Raw genomic sequence first — 20,945 nt, 5'->3', positions numbered from 1 at the left:
CCTCTGCAGGGTTTGCTGAATGTTTAGTCAGTCATTTATAGAATTTTGCACTTTTCTTATGAATGGTTGAGGCTGTTGTCTAAAAGTAGCAAACAATATTGCATAATTTATAAAATAATGCTGTACAATATTCAAACAACAGAAAATATAATATTTCTATTATATCGCCTAATACTGGGTTGGGACAGTGATTGCTGTTGTTATGGTAGCTCTCAATATATGAACTTTAAATATGAATACCTTCTTGTGTATAGCCGACCACTCCGCCACCACTGAACAAAGCATTATTGACAGGATTTGTTGTGACCGACTGCTGTCTTTAGTAAAATCGGTCCATAACACTGGTCGATTCACCAAACTGATGTTGTTGTTTCTTATGGCACTTGTTATGGATAAGCCCTCTGTTACGAAGACAGCGATGGGTTAGCGGTGGGTTAGCGTCTGTTTTTTTTATAGTAGTGCCAACTAGGGCCAAGAGTACGACTCACACATCACTCAATCGCTTGCACAACCCCTTTTTACAGGAGGGCACATTCACACATAGCATAACGGAAGAACAACCATGCCGAAACCGGGACTGGAACACAGTACGCCCAGATCACGGGGAAGACGCGCTACCCCAATGTCAGGACGCCGTCACCAAATAGATATTCTGTTCAAGGCTGCTGGCCCCTTGTCACAAAGTGGCCAATCACTGACCTTTCTCCTCATCTTCTCGTTCATCTATCTTCTTGTTAAACAAGGTGCAGGCCATCACCTAAAGAAAATTTCCTAGAAATCCTCAATATTCTTCCAAATTTTCGTTCCACAACAACAGAAAAAACTGGCAAAATTGGTAAAAAACTGGCAATTTTTAATATCATGTCCTTCAGAGTTTTAAGATTATCAGGTAGCATCATTACTGTATTTAAGTCATCATTTTCAATTTTCATATTCTTTCTTAGTTCCGAGATTTCTGTGCATTCCTTTAAATAATGGTAAACAGTACCGGTTCCTCCACAGATGCATTTATTTTCCTGCATTCTACCAAATCTTTGGAAATCTGCGGGAAATCTATTACAATTTGGATTACCAGTGGATGATATCTTCTTATAAATATGAATACCTACATGCAACTGTGAAATTTTCTTACAAAATTATGAATTTTGAAATGCCGCTACAATATAGATGAAGCTGATTAAACCAAGTTACTATAGATAACATAAATTGTGTTAGTTATTATTTAAAATGAAAATTATATTATTATGCAAAATTTTGCAAATTGCATTTAGTGTCATCTTGGAATACTCCTGGTCATTGATGTTTCAAAACGTTCTGAAATATTCTTTCAATTTTTAAATTGTAATAAAAATACTATTTTTATGTTTTTTAAATTGTATTTAGAATAAAGTGGAGGAATTTAAAAAGGTGCATTTCTGTATTTCATCCAATCATAAAATGTTTTATCTTACTTTTTTTTTTAACTTTAATTTTCAGAAATAATTAACTTTTTAAAATAAACAGAATTTACCTACAATTTTAATATACTTAGTTATATTTTATATTACTTATTTTACTTTATTTTAGTGAAGGCTTACTTATGTCATTTTTTTATTGGCGTTTAAAAGAAAAGAAAATCAGCTTTCATCTAAATGTTCTTAGATAATACTTTTTTTATTGATAATTCCATGAACAGTCAATGTCCCATTTTGTAGGCAATTTCGAGAATTTTTCTAGAAAATGATGAAAATGCTCCAGATTAATTCTCTTCGGGTATTTTTAACTTCCTATGATACATTTAGTGGAGGGGTGCGTTTCTTTGCGTTGATTAAATGACACACTTTCTCTTGCGTGTAGATTGTGATGAGGTTTTGTTACTGTTCTTTTTGAGAAGTGATATCTCACTTATCTTAATTTTAACTAATCACGTAAGCCACTCCCCTTTCGGATGTGAATGGATTACAGGAAATACCAGATATTTTGGAAGGAATGGTATGAAAATGGCTGTTTGAAAATTACGGCACGAAAATGGAAACACAGAAGAAAATCGTGATGTAACAAATGGAAATACATTGAAGAGTTTATTTCAAAAATTGTTCATCTATGAATGATTTTTGCTTTCCCATATATGAAATATAGAAAAAGGAAGTACTGTAATCATCAGACCGATTTAGCCAACTAAATTGAGATTTTCTCGCCTTTGATATTAGTCCTTTACTAAAGAAGGGTAAAATGAGTATAAATAAAATAATAATAAATGGAAAGTACTGAAATATAATTTTTTAATAAAAATTGCTATAGAAACAGCATGCTAAGCTTTTATATCTGAACTTGCAATATTTTTTATTATTATTATAGCATACACTTATTTATATAATATAAATATACAGGTAAACATTTTGAAAATGAGGTAATAAAAGATGACCGGACATAATCCTGTCCACATATGTTAAATATATTACATTGCTTCTACTAACCTCATGAAAATTTTCCTTTTCTATGTTCTTTTAGGGATTTATTTTTATATTTAAATCGCATGAATTTTATAATAGAATTAAAAGAAATATGCTTTGAAGAAACACCAGAATAAATTTTTTTTAAATGAACAATTTGGAGTTTTTAAAAATATTTCGGAGTAATCTTATATTATTAAAAAGTCGATACATTTGTTTAAAAACCGATATGTATCGACACACCGATACATATCTTTAAAAAACAAAAAAATTCATGTTAGGAAATTATAAGTAGGAACCCAAAATATCTATAATTAACTAAGTCCTTAAAGAAGATATTAATAAACTGCTTCGGCATTGATTAAGCTATTTTATTTAAGTTTTTGGTATTAAATGAAGAATAATTTTACAGAAAAATGTTATACTTCTGGGGAATCAATGTATTTGCTGCCAACCTTCAAGATAAATGTCATGATTTATTCCAGTGGAATGATTGTACCACTTACATTTTTTTAATTGAGGGTCTTGGGAGGTTGTTTGTGATGCACTATTAATTTGAAGCAGCCTACTTAAAATCTGCACCGTCATGTATCGTCCATCCGAAAGAATAGCTCATACTTCTCCATTCAGTCAACAGAAATGAAGAATATGGGCAGAATATTCTGTTCCTTTCTTATCTTAGTTTGCTCTGGTAAGTAACTTTTGAATCCGACTTTCTTATCATTATAATACTAACACAAAGGATGAAATCACGCACAGTATTTGCGCGTATTTGACACTAAAATAGATGCATTCGAATGATCTCAGGTGAGCAAATAAATAATGATTTTTTTGAAGTAAATGTGAATTAACAGAGGAGAATTTTCTTTCCCTGTCTGTTTTCATACAGCTTGATATTTTAAAAACTGACGACTACTTGACATTTGATTCCTCTTTCGCTTTACGAATCTAATTCAGTTGTAAAGCATTATCTAATATACAGAAAAGAATAGAAAATATATAATTACCAATGTAAAAAATTGATTTTAAGGGAAATAAGAGCAGTATGAAACTCTTTTTGAAAATTAATAAATCAATGTGGTGAAATCTGCACCCATATAGAATAGAAAACACATTTGATAACATATGAATAGCTAAAATAAGAAGAATAACTTCATTAAACATTTTTTTAAAAATCTTTCAAATGATATATTTTTAAAAAAATCTTTTAAGATTAGATTTTTTTTAAAAATGAGTAATCCATGCTTGCTTACTCCAATTTTTTTAATATTTTATTATTTAATTCAATATTTTTATCGTGTAAAAATATATTCTGAACAAACTTACATATCATTTTTATTTTTAAAAACTAATTTTCATTGAATATATGTACTCCTGTGTACTAAACTTTTATTTAAGTTTTGCAATTTAAGATTGGAGTTGCTTATTACTTATTTAATTGAAGTCTGAACTTAAAATAAATACACAGATCTATATTGATGCACAATATGAATTCTTATTATAAATTAAATTTAAAAAATTTAAATGCTTGCAGTAATATATATATATAAAAGGAATTTAATTTTTAATAAAGTTCTATAAAATTAAAATTAAAATTTTATAGAAAATTTTGTATTTAAATTTTTTTAGATATAAAAAACCAATAAATATTAAGGTGATAATATATCAATTAATTTCAGATAAGTTAATTAAAAACTGCAAAGGATGAAAGTATGTGATATTAATAATACTTGCACAAACTTTGAATATGCAATAATTTTATCGATATTCTCAAAGGTTTCGTCTTTGGCTACCGGGCCCATCCAGCCTGGAGAACTCGTGATGTGAGAAACTGTTATTCAGACATGATGAAGGAGAATGACATCACACACTTGTTGCTGGAAACAATTAGTGCTGAAGACATCGATGCATTTTGTCGGTAAGTGATTGCTAACAATCATTTTGCTCAAAATTGAACGCAGAAGCATTAGGGAAAGTAAAAAACATTCAAAATTTCAGAATTACAAGATGATGAATGATATACAAAAATTACTTGCCAACAACGAATGAACAATTTTTATTTATCTGTATTTCACACTTGGGCAGTACGTACTAAAATATAGTTGATCAAGAACTACAATTCCGATGCGATGTTTGAAGAATTCTTGAAAATAACAAACATTATAAAATATTTATCTGAATCCCTTCATTTGCAAAGCAATGTCTTGAACGTTATCAAATTACTGACACTTTATTTATTTAAATCTGTAATCAAAGTATCAAATAATTTAAAACACAAAAATGACTTTCAGATGCTTTAATAACTGAAGAGCTCTTTATACCATTACGACTCGCCTTTGACCATCAAATGGCTCACCCGCAATTTCGGTGATACATGATTTCGGATAAATTATTATGTCCATGATTCAGCCAAGTTTTCAGACATTGAAGCCGCATTACTATAATTGTCTTACATACGTTCTATTTATTGTGTACATGAACCTTTCTAATGGAGACAAGTCCTATAACATCAAAGTGCTAGTAAAACTTTAAATACTTGATTCATCTATCTGCTAAATTTCGTGGAATTGTAAATACACGTTTTTTTTATCAGCCTTGTAGACTATAAAGATAGTAAATTGAATGCTTCTTCTTTAACTTTCAACAATAGAAGAAAATCCCACAATTAAATGTTAGACGAAGCAATGGTTGGAGTTTAAAAGACAACAATGCAATCTATTGTTGGAAATTAGACATTTTTTTTAAATTGCAAGAATTCACAAACTACTATTGAATTGGTAACATAAAAAAAACAATATGCTAAACTTTAAAATGGGGTAAAATTTATTTTTTGCTTTAAATTGTCGGAAAATATTGCGAAAAAAGACCAAAATTAATCTAATTAATTAAAATTCGAATTAAAAATTCGAAAAACTGATTTTGAAGTGCACATTCTCACGCCCCAAAGTATATATCTGCCAAACTTGATAGCTATAGATCAAACTGTCTAGCCTGTAAAGCACAAACACATACACACACACACACACACAGAGAGATACACACACACACACGCACGCACATACACAAACACAGACAGATACACACACACACACACATACACGCATACGCAAACACAGACAGATACACACACAAACACACAGATACACACACACACACACACACATACACACATACACAAACACAGACAGATACACACACACATACACACATACACAAACAGAGACAGATACACACACAAACACACAGATACACACACACACAAACACACAGATATACACACACGCGCGTGCGCATTCATTCATTCATCTTTATTATTAGTAAGGATAAAAACTGAAATAAAAATTAAATATCTTAAATATAATCCGCCATCTAATTAAGAAGTTATGTAAATCTGCTCATTCAAGGACTCAAATTCTTTTTGAAAATAACCTGCATTTTACGGACATTTGCAATGTTAAGAAATATTCTGCGACAAGATGCATTGTCGTGCATCTAGCTTTGAACTCTCCTGTCAGGAAGAAATTCATACCAAATAAATCGGGTGCTCCAATAAAAATACGATTTTCTCTAGGACATCTGGCTGTTCTTTCAGGCCACTTTTTCTTACATAATTTCGGCTTATCTTTGTGTTTCTTACATTCCCAAACAGTTCCTTCGTTGAATCTTGTATCATTTATTATATTTGTATAGCAAAGAAAACAGAAGATCAAAAATACTATATTATTTATTCTAGAAAGCATCTACAGATTTATTGAATATCCTTGGAAATATTCTTTAATTCTCTTTCAGAAGAATAACGAAACTCAAGAAATGCGTGGCCGACGGTGAGCACCAATTGTCCATCAGAGAGAACACCGATTGCTTGCAAAAAACTCGAGGCATTACTGTCTTCTATTTAAATATTTGTCCTCCTGGCTCAAATATTACTGAAAGTAAGTTCACCCTGGATTCTGTCTTTTGTGGGATTTTCAAAATGTTTCCTGTGAAAGATGCTCGATTCACGCCTCATTGTTACGAGATTAGCACTTCAATTACTTAGCCCTTAGAATGCTACGGGGGCTTATACGCCTCCAGCAAAAACCTCTGGTATGACATATGGGTATATGTTCTCCAGCGCAAGCTATTAGTTCAATCCCAAGCCATCGCTACTGCCGACCATAAGCTGCTCACGGAAAACGCTTCAAAATTAAGGAAAGAAGCTAGCAATCAAAGGGTAAAACAAATGATTCGACTAATATACATGTGTAGTTCCCATTAACTTTTTCATTGGAAGGGAAACTTAAACTGGGAACTTCGACCCACCAGAAGGCACACAGAAAAATCTAAATGAACTTACCGCCTTAACCGCAACACTGGAGAGAACTGTGGTTGAGTTTTAAGGGCCATCACTGGCCACGGTACAACCCTTCCCTTATTTTGAAAGTCCAGTCATCGATGGGAAGAGCCAAGCCCCACCTTTCTTCTGTACTCACCAGGGTAGCGAGAACCAACCGCTATACAAGGAGCTTCTCATCCTCAGTTACGAGATGCTCCCCCCCAGGTGGAGGTCATTAGAGGGGAAAAAAACATCTTAATATTTTTGTATTTTTAAAATTCGGAGTATGGGATGTTGGCCTATTTGTCATATTTAGCATCTCACGAAAGTTCAAAATTAACAGATATTAGATAATTTGACATCAAAATTATGCATTAGTTTTTCCATAACACGAAAAAAAGTAAGCACTTAAACAATTTTGGTGATAATTTGAATAAGATTTAATTATCTGAGAGAAATTAGGACTCAGATTACTCTTTAAGAATGTAATAATTCCTTTTATATAATAATAATAGTTTTTAAGATTACAAAGTATAAAGAAAATTTGAAGGTAGAACTGCCTTTTCTCCAAGATATAGTATTGGAATCCAATATGGTATGATGCATTCCTGATCCTTTTATCCATTATATTTTTAAGCGTTATACATTTTTAAATATACTAATATATTGCTGGATAACGATTTTAAATATGGTAGAAATTGTACTAATCAATATTCCAAACAATTTTATTTAGATTTTAGGAATCTTTTTTTAATTTCAAATACTTCACGAGAAAATTTGCATTTACTTTTTTATTCAAACAAAAAAAAATAATCTACACATAAACTTTTTATAAAAATAGTAACAATCATTTATTTATTTTGTATAAGAAATTATTTTAAGACCATTATACTGAATCAAAGTTTTTAACAACAGTTTTACTCCATTAATTTTCTTTCAATTTTATTTATTTATTTATTTTGCAGAATATAAGGAAAATTCCCACTGCTTCAATACTATTGAAAAACAAGTCGTGTCATGTTCTTCGTTTCTCCCTGATGCCATTGAATATAGAATGCAAAGAAACCTTAGAAAAATATGTTGGTAAATATATCTCTTTCTACTTCTTTTAACAATTTAGGGAGAATAATTGACATTTAGCAGATGCTACAATCATCTCATTTCTTGTTTTTTTTTCTTTCTTTTTCTTAAATAATATTTTTAATCTAACTACAATAATTTTTTTTTCTCATGAATGATAAATTTTTTTAAAGTAATAACCGAGAAAGATTAGGTTAGAAGGAAGGAAACAGGAACAAACAGCAAGGGATTGTAAACATACCAGTTTTTGATATCACAATATATTGTAAAAACCCCTTCCTCAGGATGGGATTTGAGTTCTGCAATCTTTACAAAGACTTAGAAATCCAATTTTCCTTTTTTGCACTTTATTTCAGCCTTCTCACAAAGAAATTAAGAACTCAAGTTTGAACTAATTTGAGTGACAGTTAAAATTTCAAATTTCACGACTTGTTTCGATTTGAGACCATATTCTGTAAAAATAGTGTATGTGTGTGTGCGTGCGTGCGCGCGTGCTTTTGAAGAAATTGTAAAGTTATTCAACAAATTTTATTCTTTGCAATTTTAATAAATTGCCCAAATTTTAGATATTATCGGGATTTTTTATTAAAAGCCATGGCAAATACAGTAAGAATAACATAACAGAAAAGAATAAAGCAGAAAAAAAGATGAGAAAGTATTCGGCGTTTACGTAGTTTTAAAAAGAATTTGCCAACTTAGCTTTTTGATTCTGTAAGAGCAATAATAGCCTGCGCATCTCAAAGTTACAGTTACAGAAGTGATTAGAAAATTATTTTTAGAGTATTTATTAATTTTTAGATATTTTTAGAACTCATAACTTACTTATTTCTTGAGCGTAGATATATTCAAAGACAAAAATAGATATGATTTAAAATTCATTTTCAAATCAGCGATTTACGATAATTGTAAATGGAAGAGATTACTTGAGCAAAAAATTCTATTAAAATATAAAATGTTTACTGTCTGACGATATTTGTAAGACATTTGCTTGAATTCAATTTCAAAAACGTATTTTTAAAAAGGTAATTTTAGAGCTTTATATCGTCAAATAGTAATCTCAGTTTTAGCCTTATAAAATAAGAGACATTTGATCAATTCTGTAAAAGTATAATATGTATAGGTCTGAAAAAATGAAAGCTCGTGAAATAATTAAAAGAAAAAATAATGGATAAGAGACCTGTGTTAAGAAAAATTATATTCTTTTCATTTTTCTCAAAATATTTTTTTTTCTTTTTTACTTTGAAAACTTCCATTGCGCTATCATAAATATATTCATAACATTATTTATGATGTAAACTATCATGCATTTTTCAGGTTTCTCAAAAGACAAGACAATGAATACTTTTTAACTTTTATTTTTTAAATAAAATTTAATGAAAGTAAGTTCACTGTAAATAATAAATTATTACTCACATATTATGCTAATTTTTAGGGGATTTTGAAAGTAATAGTTATTTCTGGATATTGAGTTTTTGATTATAAAGTTGTTGACTACTGCAAGGCAACATATTATAGATTTCATATTGATAAACAGCAAATGCTCTCAAATAATTTTATATTGTTTTTTAAAGACATATTTTTCTTATATTATTATATTTTTCATTTTGCATCATTTTTACTCGGAAAAAAAAACTCTTTTGTTTATTAGTCAAATCTTATTTACCTTTATTGTCGAGACGACCCAGTTACCTTAAAAAAAAAAAAAAAAAAAAAAAAAAAAAAAAAAATCTGCTTTTTTGTTGATTAGTCACTGCTGCCAATCCGAAATTCATAATACTAACTAAAGGGGAATAATTAAAGTTTTTTATATATGTAGTATGCTTTTAATGTTCATGATTTTCATATTTACGTTATTGAAAATACCTCATCTTTCTCAGCTATAAAATCACGTAGAGGCAAAATAAATTTTGGTAATCTCAATAAAACGTGTTTAAATACCTGTAAAATAGTAGTAGTCTAATCGGAAATATTTATCTTGTTTGCCTTCTCAACGAGGGCCTCCAAAAATGTGGGGCTCAATATAGGGTTGAACACCAAACCGGTTGGGCAACAACGCCTCACCCTAACATTTCCCACTTTTGTGAGAAATATTTCAGTTTTAATTGCAGAGATTTTATATAGATGGCGCCACGAGCTCGTAGTAATTATGAGTAGAAGGTAGACAAAGGTAGACAATCACAATAACATCCTTTTAACACGATATTTTCCGCTGCTGTTTTTGTTTTGTTTTGCTGTTTCATTTAATTTATTTTTAATTTATATTTAAAAAAATAAAAGTCATATTTTTAAAATTCTAATTCAAAACGAAGTTAATTGAATAAAAAAAGTTGAATTAGCATAAAATTAATTTTTAAATAATTATTTGTTAACATAAGTTTTGATGCTCGAATTTTAAATATTTTCTGCATGTCATCTTACAATTTATAAAAAAAATTCCATGAAATAATATAAAATATATAAATTTATGGTACTTGTACTGAAATTACAATTTATCTCTTCATCTATGTGATTGTCGTTATATTTGATCTAGAATTCTTAACGAATCTTAAAAAACCAAGGAAGAAAAAAAAATGTTTTGAAAGTATGTCTAGGCATCCGCAGAGGTGTAAATATATAAAATTGCCAGCAAGTCATATATCAGAAGAATACCTACTCCTTCTTGATTCTTATTAAGTGCAATTAATGTATTTCCCAGTGAGATTTTATGGCTAATCTTGAAATTGAATTAAGCCGGTATAATAAAATACAAAACAATTTTGAATTATTTCAATTACTTGCTAGAAGGCTTCGGTGACAAAATGGATTTTCCTTCAAATTATTAAAATTAATTTCAGAATATCATCATATATTAATATTAATTCCATAATCTGTTATTTATTGAATGCGTTTTTTTAGTACGGTGAAAGCAATAATTGTCATCAGATCTCTGAAGCATGAAGCTATTTACTATTTTGTTCCGAGAAACCTATCTTGAATTGGTTCCTTGATTGTAAGAGGAATTGTTTTCTGTAAGTTCTCAAGTACTTGAACAGAACCTACAGAAATTTTAAAACTCCTAAATAAAAGCTTTTTAAAAAAAACATGATTTTTCTCTCACATGTATCTAATTAATTCCTGAATATTGCGAGGGGGAGGGCTATTTTCACACAGGGTATTTTCTAGTGTCATCACAAGTTGATCCAAATTGGCAAACGTGGAATTCGTAGTGTAATTTTCACGATATTGTTGTCATAATATTGTACAAGATTATACAATAATTGTTCCTTGATTGTAAGAGGAATTGTTTTCTGTAAGTTCTCAAGTACTTGAACAGAACCTACAGAAATTTTAAGACTCCTAAATAAAAGCTTTTTTAAAAAAAACATGATTTTTCTCCCACATGTATCTAATTAATTCCTGAATATTGCGGGGGGGAGGGCTATTTTCACACAGGGTATTTTCTAGTGTCATCACAAGTTGATCCAAATTGGCAAACGTGGAATTCGTAGTGTAATTTTCACGATATTGTTGTCATAATATTGTACAAGATTATACAATAATTGTTCCTTGATTGAAAGAGGAATTGTTTTCTGTAAGTTCTCAAGTATTTGAACAGAACCTACAGAAATTTTAAGACTCCTAAATAAAAGCTTTTTTTAAAAAAAACATGATTTTTCTCCCACATGTATCTAATTAATTTTTGAATATTGTGGGGGGGGAGGGCTATTTTCACACAGGGTATTTTCTAGTGTCATCACAAGTTGATCCAAATTGGCAAACGTGGAATTCGTAGTGTAATTTTCACGATATTGTTGTCATAATATTGTACAAGATTATACAATAATTGTCTCTTAATTAAAAAAAATGCAAAAGAATTTTTTAAAAAATTTCTGAAATTCTGCACATTAATTGTTTTTTTTTTTTGAATGAGAATGAAATATTTTAATAATTCTAGAGCTTTTAATTTATATGTAATCTATTAATATAGTTAAAATTAATTTTACTCAAGGAGCTCTATTCGGATATCAATTTGAGAAATATTATTTTTATACTCCATAATATTGGTAATAATGAATTATGAAATATATAAGAAACTAAACTAGAAAGTAATAAAAATAAACAGTTTTAAACATCGTTTTTTTTAGAATTGTAAAAGGTACACAATAATTTTTAATCAATATCCACACAATATTTTAAAGAAATCACACACAATGTAAAAAAAAATTCTTTAATTCTCATTGAAAACATAGATGTAACAAAAATTCCAATTTATTTAGAACATTTATTTATCAAAATTTATCAGAATTCTATCAAAATTTCAAGCTTTGGCAGTTTTATTTTGACATTCACATTTTCGATAAAGAAAATTAGTCAGAAATTTAAAAATTTATAAAAATTAGAATTAAAAAAATGTTCTTGGTCTATGAATAATTTTAATGCGTATATTAAAATATTCACTATTCTATTAAAATATGAAGTATGCAGATTATGTTGTTAGAAATGTAAGATAGAAATATATTCTTTATAACGGAATTTTAGTCTATTGTTTAGAATATGGATAAAGTTGTAAAGTAAACCAACCAATATGATACACTTGTTTTCGTATGATATTTTCTAAACAGCGTAACTTCATTTGATTCAGGATAAAATTCAAATGTTTTAGGCCCTTTTAAAGTCCCAACAAAAATCATAAGAAATAAAGACAAGACTCTAAAAAAATAATGCATATTGAAAAACAAATTTAAAAAACGCCCTTATAGTAAATTATAAATGATAATTAATTTTTTTTTATCTAAGTCGAGGCAGAAATCATAATGCACTAAGTAAAGTAAAAAATAGCAGAAGGCATGGCTATAAAGTATAAAGCGACAACGAATTTGATAAGAAATAAAAATTTCCAAGCATTCTATGTATAAAAAATTATATAAATTATAAAGGTATTGCGATTACAATTAACGCCTTTCTACCCAAGTCTCACACCTTTACAAATTTTGTGTTAAATTTTAAATTTTGTTAAAAAAATATTTTTAATTCACTGATAAAAGAATTTTATTTGAATTCTTATATTTATTATTTCCATCAAACTTTATTCTGAAAAGCTCAAAATTGAAAGTATACTTAAACCTAAAAAATATGTTGTTGTTTCTGATGGCACTTGTCATAGACAAGCCCATTGACTTTAGAAGTTAGTGATTTTAAGCCAAGGGTGCGTCTCTTGTTTTACAGTAGTGCCATCTAGGGCCAAGAGTACGGCTTTGCTACACATGCGTCACAACCTTTTTTGCGGGGCGGACTTCATTCATGCATTTCATTCCCTAATTCACAGATCGTAATTTAGACCTGAATCAGAGAACGATCACCCCTGATTACACACCCAGTGGTATTACTATCGACTTGGAGGACACCAGAACCATGACAGATTTATACGTGCGCCAGGCACCACCCACACGGAGAGTCTTCGGCCGGCGGGGTTCGAACTCACAACCAAGGGATGCGAATCCAATGCCCTATCCCGGCCTCTAAATAATATTAATATACCAAATGTTTTTGAATTAATATGATTTAAATATTACAGATAACTTCATAATATGTTTTATATACGGACAGTTAATTAATCTAAAATGTATTATAAAATATTTCGTTAAAGTGTTTTAAAAACAAATCATATAAAATCCATTTGGAAGTGTTTAATAAATGCGAATGCAAAAGATTAATCAAAATAATGCTTTCTACACCCTTTACCCTTAAACACGTTGATGAACTGTACAAACTTGGTTGCAGTGCCTGCTGAAACGCTACTAAATTTCATATATTGCCAATAGGCATAGGGTCACAGAGCATAGTTATAAAATTATGCGATATGACAGAATGGATTAAGCCGTTTATGTCATAAGGCGTTCCGTCGTATCATTTTCCTGAGCTTGACGCCAGAAGGCGTACTGTCCATCAGCATGTTTAACAATATTGACGCAAACCATGAGTGCCTCGGTTTACAGCATTTTTACTTTACAGATATGTTATAATTCAACACAATATTACACCATGTAAATATTTCAGGTATTCTGTATATTCTGTATTGAATCAAAACCATAAAACATTCCTAAAATGGAAGGTATCTTCTAACAAGATAATAGAAAAAAATGAGCCAATTGAGGGATTATTTACTTTCACTTAAACAGGATTCAAATAAGGAAATATTTGCTTAAAATGTTTTATTATTATAAAAATCTGAAACAAAAATGCAAAATAAGGATAAGGATTCTCAAAAATAAGGATTGAAAAAAGTAATTTCGTTCTAATTCGACATAAAAATCAACTTGTACTTTTAAAAAAAGTTTTTTTTATGTGGTTCATAACATAGTTAATTATGTGTTTTTAAGTAAAAAAAAAATCTTCAGTTTCAGGATTTGGTGTGTAATTTTACGATAGCTATAATTTCGATCTGAACCACGTTCTTTTCTTCTAGAATGTTCCATTTCTGAATTGCCGAGTTCATAGCTTCATGAGTAGATGAATACATAAATGTAATTGCAATATATATATATATATATATATATATATATATATATATATATATATATATATATACAGTGGTGGCCAAAAGTGTGGACATTTTTTGAAAGTTTCATGTTTTTCAACTTTGCATGCTTGTAGAATATATTAATTTTCACTTAAATACAAATGTTTATATATCAAATTAAAGGTAATTTAATGTAAAATTTAATAATAAAAACAGTATTACAATATCTATATTACATAAAAAGTTACGCTCATTTTAGTAGAACAAACAAACACAAATCGTTTTGAAGAATGACGTGTTTTGTAATAAAAGCATACTAGCCAATCACAAACACTGTTCTGCGGACCCATTAAATGCCTGTAACTATAGTTTAGGTTATTTGGATGGTAAAAGAGTTATTGTTGTGGAAATATTTTGCGGAATGATGCATACTAGTACAATTAAATAGAGTATTTCTGTTTTTGAATATATTAAGTCCTTTTTTTTTAACTAAACTAATTTTAAACTATGTCAGAAACAAGAAGAACTGATTGGACATCTACAAATAGAAGCCGAATTGCCATATTGAGAGAAAGTGGCCTCTCTTATGCTGAAATTGCAAGACAAGTTGGTAGTTCAGCGACTTGTTCTGGTGTACGCAAGTTCTGTTTACGTTATGAAAAAACGAAATCAGTGGAAAATCAGGCCGAAAAAAATGCACAATTGCTACTGCCGATAGAAAAATTAAACGGCTATGCCTTCAAGATAGAAAAATTTCATCAAATGCCATTAGATGTGAAATGAATTCAACGTATTGCAGTAAGTTCAAGAACAATAAGAAGAGGGTTATCAGGATTTGGACTACAAGCTAGAATTCCAAGTAAAAAACCATATTTAAATCAAAAGTAACGCGAAAAATGAGTTAAGTGGGCAAAACAACACATTAAATGGTCAGAAAATCATTGGAAGCAAGTAATCTGGAGCGATGAGACTAAAATATCGGTCTTAGGTAGTGATGGTAGAAAATACGTGAGACGTAGAATAGGTGAAGCTCTTCATCCTGATTGTATTGAAGCAACTATAAAAACAACAACAAATGCCCTGATTTGGGCACGTATGTCTGCAGATGGTGTGGGCCGAATTCAAGTGATTGATGGCATCCTGAATGCCAAAAAATACATCGAAACTGTCCTGGAACCAAAATTTATACCTTCCATCAGGGATTCCTTCCCCAACAAAGCACCATTTATTTTTCAGCAGGATTCAGCTCCATGCCACACAGCAAAAGTATGCAAAGCATGGTTTCAAAATAAAGGCATAGATGTATTACCATGGCAAGGAAACCGCCCTGATCCCAATCCAATTGAAAATTTGTGGCGACGTTTGAAAATTCTTGTACGAAAAAAACGTCCATCCAATAAAAGACAACTTATTGAATCTATAATTGATTCTTAGCACCATGTGATTACGAAAGATGAACTTCAAACACTCGTTCACTCAATGAAAAGACGCTGTGAAGCTGTCTTAAAAAATAAGGGTTATCCTACTAAGTATTGATTGTGTAAGTATCACTTTAAAAAAATGCAAATCTAAGATAGATCTTACTAAAATGAACATAATTTTTTTTGTAATACAGATATTGTAATACTGTTTTTGTTATGAAATTCTACATGAAATTACCTTCAATTTGATATATAAACATTTGTATTTAAGTGAAAATTAATATATTCTACAAGCACACAAAGTTGAAAAACATGAAACTTTCAAAAAATGTCCACACTTTTGGCCACCACTGTATATATAGTTGAGAATTGAACTCAAATTTGAATAAGGCGTTTGCAAGTGTTTCTTTATATTTATACTTCGAGAAAGTTATGTTGGCAAAGAAAAAAAAAATGTTCGAAATGGATTTTTTTTTTTTTTTTTTACAGTAGGAGGAGATAGGGTGATCTATCAGCCTTCATGCAGCCGAAGTTTCCAAAAGTTCTAAATTTTGAAGACACTTTGATTAATAAGACTTTGAATTTTATTTCACTTAAAACTTCCAAGAAAAACAACTTCTCCAGCATCTCTGTCAGTAAAATTTTCTTGACATTAATACTCTGTGTAAATAATCTCCAGTTAAGTTTCTGCTCTTATGGACAGAATCAATATCAAGATACATTTTGAATACTGAACGAGTAAGTAACTTCTTGTGTAACTTGAGACGAGGCTGACATTTATCAGATAGATATTCAGAAGAATAAGTAGCTATTTTTCAAGGATTGAAAGAAAGAAGTAAATATTCATGTCTGACATTGAAAGAGTATGCAAAACTTCAAAATAACTTTCGAAGAGTGCATTCAAAATGTGAAGCAGAGTTTATTTCTTGAAAAAAAAATTGAGACATATTTGTCACAAAATACACACTAATATTTTTTATTCACCAAAAGAATCAGAAAGTCAGAATTTTTTTTTATTGAGATCGAATAAATTTTTTTCTTATTATTTGGCTGCAATTTTAAGTTTGAACATCATTGTTTAACTTTTTTCTGGCAAACGTTACATATATTCAGTTGGAAACTTCTTTTAATCACACTTTACAGATTGCCCCTCCTCCTGTTATGCAAAACTAAGAAATTAATGCGTCTATGGAACATATATGTTTATTGTATCGTACTAGTCATAGTTTTACTTCTTTTGCCTATTGTGTCATCCATATACAGAGAGTAGGAACATTCCCCAAGCCTATCAACACTTGGGCGAGGCCTATTGCACTACTACAAATCAAGGATAAACCCATCCAGGTTTTGAGCTTTGCAGGCTCACGAATACCCGATGGACAACGTGTCCCGTCTTTCAAGACACAATAATGAAACTATGTCGACACTCGTAACTCCGTAGTCATCAAATTGTGTCATCCATACAATATGGGAAAGTGGGGTTACACATATCCTTAATCAAACTGAAAGCAACGGACAATTATAAAAGGGCAATTTTGATTTTTAAAAAAAGTTGGGGAAAAAACATACATTACAATCTATTACTTTCCTTACAGCAAGAATAATTTGACAACCAATTGCAATTTTTAATAATGCCATAATCTGAATATCGCCATATTCAGATTGACAATCAAAATTATTATTGACTGACCAATTTATTTGCATATGCAAAAAATGTGACTGAAAATATGAAATGCTTTCTTTATCGTTGTCACTATATTATAGCGTGTGTCGGCTTGCTATAGATTAGGCTGTGTGCACGCATGGCTTGTCGATTTACACTTTAGAACTAGCAGCTGAAATCAGCAATTTCATATGGGACAGTTAAGAGTTTTCACATTTTAGAAAAATATCTCATTTCCTCAATAACTAAGTTTAATACTAAACACTATGACAAGAAAAAGAACTCCAGTTTTGGTCTAAATAGATCAGAGATTTCACATAGGAAATTATTTGAAAAAGGAAGGGTTTATATTTCTATTTTCACTAGAATTTTCGTTTTACAAAGTTGTGTTGAGATATCTCCCACCCTAACTGTAAAGGGTTAGTTCACAATATGCTCAATGATTCTCTATTATAATTTGAGACATAACGTTGATACATTCTGATTCTCAAGCATAACCATAGTTTTTCTCTATCTTGAATTTCATTACTCATTTAAAAGTCCATTTTGCATACATAATAAATTCAAGAATAAAGAAACTAATATTAGTTGAAAATTTCCAATCGACGCAGCTATCAACTACCAATTTCTGTTTCAATATTTTAACCCTTTATAAGGCCATTTCAAACAGCCTCATCAATCTTTGAAATGAAGTTATGTAAGGTAGCATATTCTAATTAATTTTTCTATAAGGCAGAAAAGTTTTAATTAATTTTATAGGCATTAATTTTTTTATAATGTTTCAGTTTCTTTCTCATACAAAATGGTGTGTCGTCACTTAATTATTAACTTGTCAAATAAATTAATTAAATAGATGAAATTTACCTGATCAATTAAATGAATCACTTTTCTTAAGCCAATCTCAACCCTAAAAATATTTTTAAATTTCATGACTAAAAAAAAAAAATGGCCTGTTAAAGGGTTAAACGTTCATAAAAGCCTACATGTTGTTAAGCAAAACTGAACCAACTAATTACTTGTGTATTACTAATTCAAATGAAGCTTTGAATTAGTTAAATGCAATAATTAATTAGTAATATCTACATTATTTGCATAGTATTTTACTAAATGATTATTTATTTTATTAAATGATTATATGACTTTCTTTTTCTATATTTCACATTAGAACAAATAGATTTTTGAAAATAAAGGTATTGCTTTGATTTTTACAGTGGTTTGAAACGTCATCGTGTCTGCTTGTCAGAAGCTGCTTACTACAGATGTGGGAAAGAGGCGGCAGACGTCACAGAGCAGATCTTGCAGCGTTACTTCCAATCCCAGTTGACGAAATGTGAAAACAATCACTTGCCACCGTGTGAGCATCTGGAATTCGAAGGCGATGTCGAACAGCATTCAGATTTGGACAAACACCACATCGAATCCGAACTTTGGAATTACCATTCGGAAGAGAGGAAGCGGCACAAATCGGAAGGCAGTTTTATACGCACATCCATTTACTCCATCATAGTTTGTTTGGGTTTTGTATTGTTTGACATTATTTTTTGAAAAATAAAGCTCATTAATTTTACACTTTAATTCGATGGATTTTCTATCACGTGTACTTTTTGCATTTAAACCTTTAAAATTTCAAGGTATGTAACTACGTTGGAGACATTTTTTTTTTTTTTTTTTTGAAAATGCAATAAATTTGAGCGTTTATAGCATTCACTGTCTAACCTAAGATTCATAATTTTATGCGCCAAAGGGGGAAGAGGATATTTATTAGAGAGTATCCCAAAAAGATTTTGGAAGATCTCCTCCCGCTGGTTTAATTTCAGCATTCATATTCACATGATCAGATTTCCCAGTAAGCCTCTGAAAAGTTGCGAAATTGATACAAAATTTGATTTGCATACAATACTAGTGATAAACACTATATGGAGACTTTCATTTATCTCTCTGTAAAATTTCCTTTTAAATTACGTTAAACGTTAAAAGTTAAGTTACGTTAAAGTTAAGTTACGTTAAAACGTTAAAAAAGATCCATCAGAATCCCGAAGTTAAAATTTTTGTTCGATTGCAAGGAAACGAGAAAATAAAATGAAAAATATTCAAGGAAAACCTGTTTTTGAAAAGAACTATCTTCCTTACGGTTGTAGAAGAGGAAGAAGGCGTTTAAAATATAACCAAAAAGCTTTATTTGAGCGGTCCATGTGTTCCGAACATTTGAAATAGATAATCTCTGCATAAAATAAAACGAACTTTTGTCCTTTATGCTGAATTAAGGAGACCCGATATTAGAAATGTCATAATTGCATAAATGGTAATTTAAAATCCCCATTAAAGACTTTTAAAAAAAGAATTTTACAGCAAATAGGTCTTTTCCCAGTTTATACTTTCTAGTATAAGAAGAAAAAATATTGTAATTGCTAAAATATTCGATTTTGATGCATTTCCACGCTCAAGACCTTCATGAGCCCGTAAAACATGTTGCAATTATGTCTCTCTGTTAATGTTCTAACAGAAGTACCTTAATTATAAATTCTTTTAATATAAATTAATAATCCTATTTATAAATTTCATGTTTTAAATTGAGAAAGGCTTCAAAAATATTTTAAAAGCAATTTGGTTTAAAAATCAAAATGGTGAAATTTTACTAATTTGATTAAATCAATAATAGAAACCAGAAGAAGTCTGAAGGGGGTTTTTTTGTCAAACAATCAAGCAATCACTTGTATTCTATTACAACTGTTCAAAATTGTAAATGTGGCCAAGAATTAAAGTTAAACAAATTTAATATGATTATTTCCACCAATAATTGAGAAGTTTCAGAAATTAGAGGAAGATAAATTTAACAAATCAAATTAAAATATACGAATCCTTTTGCTATCGTGTTTCAGAAATTTAAGATATCCTCCCCCTCAGTATACTTTATAGTATTCTTTTAAAATGATTGTTTTAATTGTTGTCCTCCGACTTCACAATTGCAAATTCCTCATTTTGAAATCAATGTCGGATGTTCAATTCATAAATGGAATGATAAGGATAACACTTGAATTGGCTAAGTGGGGTATAGATACTGAAAGCAATCAAATGGCGTAAAACTATTACAGACACACAACTTCTGAGCATCAAGATTTCACACCCTATACTAATTTAATTTGATCATTTCTCATATAGCTTTATTTTCCATGATTTCATTGAAATTTAACTTTTTTCTTTAGTCTAGTACATTTATTTTTTTTCCTCGCTTATATGGATGCTTCCCTCTTTATACAATAATAGTAAAAATGTCCGAGGCATCTAAGCAATTGAGATTTTATTCTGAAAATGAAAGTTTTTAATTAGATTGGCAGAGATGCTATTTTCCATAAGCGTAAGGATTTCTACCTAATTTAGAAGCATTCCATAAACTTTTTCGCTCTAAGCCTATTGTATCAATTTCCAGACATTGGCAATAAGAAATGACATACTAAGTGACTCCAAAAGCGTGTGAAATGAACAAACAATCTTACATTCCAATGTGTTGAAAGGTGCATGGTCATTTCTCATCTTC

At 29.9% G+C, this 20,945-nt stretch overlaps 1 protein-coding gene across 1 annotated transcript; it reads left to right on the top strand.

The window, feature by feature from the left end:
* Positions 1-622: 622 nt before the first annotated feature.
* Positions 623-18,961, top strand: LOC129962162 (uncharacterized). Its single transcript, XM_056075900.1, has 5 exons — positions 623-743; positions 4,209-4,350; positions 6,222-6,364; positions 7,713-7,830; positions 18,622-18,961. The coding sequence occupies exons 1-5, from the start codon at positions 623-625 to the stop codon at positions 18,953-18,955; spliced, it is 858 nt and encodes a 285-aa protein (XP_055931875.1). The 3' UTR covers positions 18,956-18,961.
* Positions 18,962-20,945: the final 1,984 nt, after the last annotated feature.

The sequence above is a fragment of the Argiope bruennichi genome, chromosome 2, assembly GCF_947563725.1.
Source record: "Argiope bruennichi chromosome 2, qqArgBrue1.1, whole genome shotgun sequence".
In the NCBI taxonomy this organism is placed as follows: domain Eukaryota; kingdom Metazoa; phylum Arthropoda; class Arachnida; order Araneae; family Araneidae; genus Argiope; species Argiope bruennichi.
The sequence above is the reverse complement of the archived record's forward strand: the minus strand, read 5'-3'. Positions and strand labels throughout refer to the sequence as shown.

Bases quoted from the DNA above. Each gene is read 5' to 3' on its own strand.
- LOC129962162 (XM_056075900.1), top strand. From the start codon at position 623: ATGTCAGGACGCCGTCACCAAATAGATATTCTGTTCAAGGCTGCTGGC. The intron at 4,351-6,221 runs GTAAGTGATTGC...ATTCTCTTTCAG, and splicing joins GACATCGATGCATTTTGTCG to AAGAATAACGAAACTCAAGA. The intron at 6,365-7,712 runs GTAAGTTCACCC...TTTATTTTGCAG, and splicing joins TGGCTCAAATATTACTGAAA to AATATAAGGAAAATTCCCAC.